The sequence below is a fragment of the Maylandia zebra genome, linkage group LG6, assembly GCF_041146795.1.
Source record: "Maylandia zebra isolate NMK-2024a linkage group LG6, Mzebra_GT3a, whole genome shotgun sequence".
NCBI classification, from domain to species: domain Eukaryota; kingdom Metazoa; phylum Chordata; class Actinopteri; order Cichliformes; family Cichlidae; genus Maylandia; species Maylandia zebra.
In genome coordinates, this window is record NC_135172.1 from 44350100 (window position 1) to 44357584 (window position 7485).

Sequence of the window (7485 nt, forward strand, 5' to 3'; positions counted from 1 at the left end):
AGGACAGAGCTGAGGTACGGAGGTCTGAGAGTGCCACAGAAGCCTTTAGAGCTCAGAGTTTAAGGTCTTTGTGGAGGAAGATTACTTTCTATTCCATCTTTAAGAAAAACTTAAAAAGCAGAAAGAGTTTTTACTTTGCTGCAACTTAAATGTTTTCACCGTCTTGCAGCCGTTTGGCTGTGGGGACGTACGGATTTGGAGGGAACCTGCAGCAGCACCTGGATGTGCTCCTCCTCTCGTCCCCCAGTGTTCGTACACGCAGACTCCTCTGTAGCAGAGGTTGGGGCATCGAGCGCCCGTCCTGTTGGAGGCGCTGTCGCCTCGCTCAGTGATGGCACGCTGAGGTTTGCCGGATGTTCTTCTGACTCTGCGAGCGGTGTGCACGGCTGTACCCACAGGACCAGCAGACCAGGTTCAGCCTGTGGTGCCTGCTCCCGTCTCTACCCTCGTGCAGGGCCTGAGGTACGTCTTGCCAGACATTTTATGAACAGGAAGCATTGTTAAAGCATTACGTGTGACACTTTATTTCGACAGGAACTTCCTGTTTATGACCCTTTAATAAAAACTGTAGTTTATGTGCGACATTTATGTTGTGTAGTGTAACACTGAGGGTCGCGGGAGCCTGCGTACGATACGTACGTGTGGTTTCTGACACTCGAGCTAACTTCAGACCCTCCGTCTGCTCGCACAGGAAGCTTCTTGAGATCTGATTGGTAACCAGGTGCTGCCCTCTAGCCTGCTCCAGTGCAGGTCACATGTGCAGCACCAGTTACCATGACAACGTTGAATGACATTAAGGTGGTTTTACCTTCATTTGTTTCTGGTTTAGTTTAAGCGGCCTGAAGCCTAATAAAGTGAGCGCTGGGCGTGCCCAGGTGTGAGGTCTGACAGGAAGTAAAGAAAGACAGCAGGAGCACGAGCAGTTATCAAAGATCTCCTTCATGGTTTAATATTTGAATTTGTGCCACAAAAACGTCACGTCCGCAGCCACAAATCACGTGCTGAGATTTCTACGTGCAGCGCGTCGCCGCCGCTGCTCTACTCTGCAGATCATACATGTATGTATAAATATGTACAGTTTGGAGCTTCTTCTTCAGCAGGGCTCTTCTCCGGGCGTGGTTGTGCTGTAGGTGGAGAAACATGGGCGAAGGAACCCGTCCAGATGCAGCACATGCTTATGGGCGCGTACAGGAATGTTAGGGGGGGGGGTGGAGTTCTCAGCCAACAACACGAGAGCGCCGAAGGCAAGAATGTGACGAGGGTCTGCGGCCTGAAGGCACGGCATTTTCAGGGCGGCCCTGTGAAGTTGGATCAGTGGGGGCGGGGCGGGGGCGGGGCATGCATGATGCTGGTTTAAGCATGTGCTTCACTGGGCGGGCCGAATAACTCGAGCTGTGAGAGGAGACGGGGGCGGGGCTTCACTGTTAAAAATGGGACACGTTGCTTTACTTTTAGGAAATTAGAAGAAAGCCCGGTGTGGGTGGGGGCGAGGGCGGGGTCTTTGACAAAGGGGTGGGGCCTGGTGGAGCTGCACACACAATTACAAACCACTCAGTCTCTCTCTCACTCGTGCTGTCTCATTCTCTCTCTCTCTCTCACACTCTGTGGTTGCCATGGTTACATTGAGACTCGGGGGAGGGGCGGGTTCGGCGTGTGGCGGTTTCGGGCCTCAGCAGCAGCCCCCAGACGAGGTGTTGACTGGCTTGCTCTGGATCTTGACGTTGGACTTCTCGGCGGCGCCGGCCGTGGCGCCCGGGCCCATCCGCTTCTTGATCTCGGCCGCCATGGTCATGAAGGCCTGCTCCACGTTGGTGGCGCTCTTGGCGCTCGTCTCCAAGAAGGGGATCCCCAGGTTATCTGCAAACTCCTACAGAGGGAGGAGGGGCACACTGTGAGTGGATCGCTTCACATCAAACACATATTTTTATATATTTTATTTATTGTTTATTTGTAAAATATGTGTACACACACACACACACACAGAAAAATATTTAGTATACACATCCAGAAATGCATATACTATTATATATTGTACATATATTTATTAGTTTCAGATGTAGCCATTCTTGTATTTTGCACAACTCTGTTGCTTGTGAAGCTCGCACACAAGAATTTCCCTCACATGTGCTGTACCAATGTACCTGCACATGTGATGTGACAATAAAAGTGATTTGATTTGAAAAACAGCTGCAGTTCCTCTGACGTCCAGCAGAGGCTCCCGCAGTGACTCAGTCCCCTCAGACCCCATTTGCCCGTCGCACAGCTGGAACACGGGTTACTGCGGCTTTTAAACTGACGCGTTCTCAGGAAGTCGCAAAACCCGCAAACAGTTCAATTCATCAGACACAGATTCATGAGTCACAGGTGTAGAGCTCAGCAGCCATGAGTGGGACCACCGAGAGCTGAAGTGGGTCGCTCTCATGCTGCAGAGCCGTGTACAGGTGCAGGCGCCGTCTGAAGCGCGTACGTGCTGTTGTCTGTCTGTTTGGACCAAAGCTATACTTGATACCGTTTCTGTGCCAATCAAAAAACAGATGAATCGTCTGGTTCCTGGAGTAAGTGATCTGCTGCCAGCTCAGCATTTCCAACACCATCGTCGTGTTTGCGGAGGGAAGAAACGGTAAAAACAGCGTCTTCTAAGGACGGCGGTCGAGAGCGCTCGCTGCTTTCAAGCAAAAGCAAAAGCCAAACAACTCCACGCTTTCCTATTTGTGGAAAAATAAAAACCAATTTAAATCAATGATATGGCAACATGGCGCTTGGTTGTTTAGGAAGACTGGGAAGTTTTAAGAGTGACAGCGGCGAGAAGGAGCGAGCGAAAGAGAGTTTTAAGATGTGAGCGATTTGGCGTGTTTGGAGTGTGTAGTTCTGTTGTGTGTCAGAACAATGCTGAATGTCACCCTCAGGCCTGCAGGTATCAGGCTGTGACGTTCTCCTTTATCTTACAACGGACAGAAAGTAAAAATTAAAAATCATTTGTGTGACTTTGATGCAGAACAGCTGATTGTTCTGTAAATAGTTTGGAAAAACGCCTCGGCTGCAGTTTTAAGTAAATAGCAACAAACTGTTGTTTACAAAACGTGTGTATGGGTTTTAAAATGTACAATTTCTATTTGTACTTCAAGTTATGAAAATGATTCGTTAATGTTTGTGGTTGTTACAGTAAAATATAACTTTTTTCTGCTCTGATTTGATGTTTCCAGCCTGACCTTAGATCAGTTGTGCTGACTCCGTGTGTCCAAAGGAACCGTTTGTGCTGAAAACGGTGACAACAAACAAGGTGAAATGTGGAGGTCAAAGAGGTCAAATCCAAAGTAGTGACAAACGGCCGGGTTTACCCAGGGGCTGACGTGTGTCACGTGTGTGGAGTGTAACTGCGAGGAGGATCCGTGTTTTTTCTCCGTCACGCGCCGCCTTTGACATAAATATAACTCCATAATCTTCATTATCAGAGGTCAAAGGTGGAGGAACTCTCAGCACAGGCCTGATGGCACAGCGAGTGTCAGCGCAGCAGCTTCCTCCTCTTGTGCTGACTCTGCATCTGCATCCACTTACTCATGTTTTCTACTTCCTGACACGTGGCGACAGCGTGCTGATGGCTGACCCCAGAACAGTCCCTTCTATCCTAACTGACCTACGGACGCCGAGTGCTTCTGTCGCCCACTGATGGAAGACTGTGACCTCTTACCTTAGCTGTGGTGTAGTCCACGACCTTCTTCGTTGTGAGGTCACACTTGTTGCCTACTAGCAGCTTGTTGACGTTCTCGCTGGCGTAGCGGTCGATCTCCTGTAGCCACTGTTTGACGTTGTTGAAGGACTCCTGAGGACAGAGACGTGAACACAGAGCTTTTCACACTGCCGACAGCCGCCTGCAGGGGGCGGTGTTTACTCCACTCATTTCACAGTTTCATACACAATTATGCCAAATACCCAACAGACAGCCCCTCCCTGACCTCACTTCCTGCGTGTGTTCAGAGTGCGTGCATGCTCCTGTACATACGGTGCAGGCAGGAACCAATCCTCCTCCTCCCTGCACACCTTTGTGAATCTGTGTGTCTGACATTAAACAGCAAGTTTAACATTGGGTTTGTCCCGCATGATGGGAGCCGTCCAACAGAACAGAAACACGTCAGGTCGGCTGCTCGCTCAGCGAGGCTGCTGCAGGGCGTGTTCCTGTGTCAGGCTGCATTGTGTGTCTGAACTTGTCCGGCCGGTTTTCTCGCTGCTCTTCAGTCGCTGTGTTTGAGCAGCGAGCGAAGCTGAACATCTACTGGCCAATGAACACGAGATGGGAAGGGTCTGAAGACTGAACTTTCAAAATAAGAGCACTGGCCATTTTCCACTACGGAACAGATGAAATTAACAAAAATAATCAATATCAAGACAAGTGAGCAGGAAGTGCAAAAACGACATAAAACATCTAGATCCTGGCCCTCAGTTAGCTTCTGAACAAGGCTTTTATTTTGGTAAGCTGGACATGTGAGAAGCAGCTCATCCCTCGTTCAGGGTGCCCCCCCCCACCCTGCTCATCAATGACTGACTGGACCTGTTGGAGACTCACAGACGTCTCTGTCGCTGAAACCATCAGCAGCTTATGGAAAACATGCTGCTGATGAGCACTTCCTGCATCTGAGCAGATGTTACGGGTCAGAATCGAACTGTTTGTATTTCCTTCATCAGCGCCGCTAGTTGAGCTTCTGTTATTACCACCGAGCCTTCAGACTGTTTTTATCATGTGTTTGGACTGCGGGAGGGAGCCGGAGAACAAACACAGAATCCACGCAGGAAGCACCAGCTGGAGCCTTCCTGTTGTGAGGCGGCGGTGCTGACTGCCACAGATTAATATGTAGATCTTATAACCGTGTATCAGAAAACATAACAAGCTTTAAAGTGAGTGAGTGCATGCTGAGTTTTAGGGCTGCTGTCAGGTACCGACACCGTGAGCAGCTGTCCCGGGTCATCAGCCACGTTGAGCCCTGCTGCACACCACACACGTCACGCTTTGAGCGCCGTCGGCACTCACCTGGTCCGTCACATCGTAAACCACAATGATGCCGTGAGCTCCTCTGTAGTAACTGGACGTGATGGTGCGAAAGCGCTCCTGACCCGCCGTGTCCCACTGAGGAGGAAAAGCAGAGCGTCAGTCAGAGCAGAGTGACATCATCACTGCGTGTGACCAATCGTGTGCTTACAATCTGCAGCTTTATGGTCTTCCCGTCCAGCTCGATAGTCCTGATCTTGAAATCCACGCCAATGGTGCTGATGTAGCTCTCTGTGTACGTGTCATCCTGCTCTCACACACACACACACACACACACACACACACACACACAGGTGAATCTGTGCTACAAAATGCAGTTTACCATGACAACATTGTGTCAGAAACACTCACTGCAAACCGGAGCAGGAGACACGACTTTCCAACCCCAGAGTCCCCGATCAGGAGCAGTTTGAATAAATAGTCACTGTGAAGACAGAAAACATCATCATTACACACACGCGTCACACTGCTGCCGGTCTTTATGAGTGTGTGTTTGGTGTGCATGCTCCTTTAAAGAAAACAAGTCCAACAACACACAGCTGCTTCCGTGCTGGACTTTTACTGTGGGCGGGGCTTCACACACACACACACACACACACACACACACACACACACACACAGGAAAGCACTTGAGGCAAGATAAGGTGTTCCTCGGGACTAACAGGTGTTTTTACCTGCAGACACTTTAGTGACACAGTTTGGAAGAACGTGTCTGAACAGACTTTGTTCAATTAACGATAACGAGTCAGATGTTGACTTTGATTAAAAACAAGGAGTGACATCATAATCATAATCAGTCATCAACATTAATACTCATATTATTCTGTTAATAATCTCCCATTATTACTACATTACCTGCTATAACACAGAATATTTAATTGTTCTGTTTTGACTTTATTTGTTACTCAAATATTTGATATGCTGACAGCAGAAGTCTGTTATTAAGTTATAAGCTGTATATATACACAGAAGCGACAATGATGATGTTTCAGCTGCAGTAACACAGGATGAACGAAGCCTGTGTGTGTGTGTCCTGTACCTCACACACACATGAACACAGCAGGAACGCTGAAACTCCTGTTCATACTTTAAGTAAACAGGCTTTGTGTATCTTAATGTGTGATAATGTTCAGCAGCCCTTTGACTTGACTAAACGATCAAAGTACTGTGGATTCTGGTTAAAGTACACCGTGGGGGCTAAACGCCCGATTGGTTAATCGATTATCTGATGGATCAGCTGTTCGTTGGTGTCAACTGCAATGAAGTAACAACATATTACCCAATAACGGGCAGACTTCCCGTTTGCGGCGCATACGTCACACCCAGCCCGGTTCGGGTTCACTGACGGAGCTGAAACCCGAACCCCGGGCCTGACACTGGAATCGAACCGAGTGAGCCGAGCCTGTGGGTCAATAACACACCCTGACCGTTAAGCTACGTAGCTGCTGTTAGCATGCTAGTGGCTAGCGTCTCTGACAAACTGTTAGCGAAATCGAAAAATCCGCCGGTTCAGGCGCACGGAGCCCGGACAACCGTGCCATTAGGCGGCCCTTTGGTGTTATATCTGAGCGCTGTCACTCGGTCTACGCTGCGTTCACAGCCCGTTAACGGAACTGAGAGACAAAGCAGTGGACGGTCATCTTCAGTCCGCCCGGCTAGCTTGCGCTTTCATTAGCTTAGCTTAGCATAGCTCCTCGGCTAATCTTCCAACTCCGCCGGAACGGTCACAGCCGACATCAAACTGACACTTACTATTCAGGATTCATCGTTGACTACAGGCTCAGAACCGTCACTGCGGTGGATTCAGCTGCAGGTCGTCGCGGATTAATCTGTAACTGGCCTCGCAGTGAAGAAAAAACACCGTTTTTTCTGATGGAGTGGCTAAACTGCCCGTCGCAGCCAGAACAGCATAATCGAATCAAATATGGCTGTCTCACTACCTACCCGGAAACGCCGCAGATTGGAATCATGAGTAATGTAGTTCTGTGAAGATGGGCGTTTACACGTCGTCAAGACACACAAACAAGATGACGTGTTATACTTAAAACGTATACATATATTTTTAACGTGCGCTATTATATTTTATTGGCAGTTTTTGCCAGGTATACGTTGCTGTGTTGATGTGTGATACATTCGTTCTTTAGACGACCCAGCCCTGGTGATGAGTGGCGAAACAAGCATGAGGATTTTGGGTGTAGTTTCCGTCTGAGTGAAGAACTCTGTAAAGATGTACATTTCTTGTTAGTTATCAGTTCATTTAGATTATGTTTGTCTGTATCAGGATGACCAACTTAATGTTCCCAGGGGGCCACATTAGACGGGGCTGATGTGGAGAGACACAGTAAAAAGCTGAACTCAGTTCTGCTCAATATTCTTTTAATCTGTTAAAGTGCTGCTGGATAGTGACACTGACACTTTACAACTATGTAATTACCATTTCTCAA

General features: G+C 48.6%; 1 protein-coding gene across 1 annotated transcript; it reads right to left on the bottom strand.

Moving 5' to 3' along the window:
• Positions 1-923: 923 nt before the first annotated feature.
• On the bottom strand, positions 924-6980 carry LOC101483597 (ras-related protein Rab-1A). Its single transcript, XM_004538626.5, has 6 exons — positions 6794-6980; positions 5393-5465; positions 5193-5288; positions 5024-5119; positions 3689-3820; positions 924-1867 (listed from the first exon to the last, which is right to left on the bottom strand). The coding sequence occupies exons 1-6, from the start codon at positions 6805-6807 to the stop codon at positions 1670-1672; spliced, it is 609 nt and encodes a 202-aa protein (XP_004538683.1). The 5' UTR covers positions 6808-6980; the 3' UTR covers positions 924-1669.
• Positions 6981-7485: the final 505 nt, after the last annotated feature.

Bases quoted from the DNA above. Each gene is read 5' to 3' on its own strand.
- LOC101483597 (XM_004538626.5), bottom strand. The intron at 5,289-5,392 runs GTGAGTGTTTCT...GTGTGAGAGCAG, and splicing joins GTCTCCTGCTCCGGTTTGCA to GATGACACGTACACAGAGAG. The intron at 3,821-5,023 runs GTGAGTGCCGAC...CTCTGTCCTCAG, and splicing joins TTTACGATGTGACGGACCAG to GAGTCCTTCAACAACGTCAA.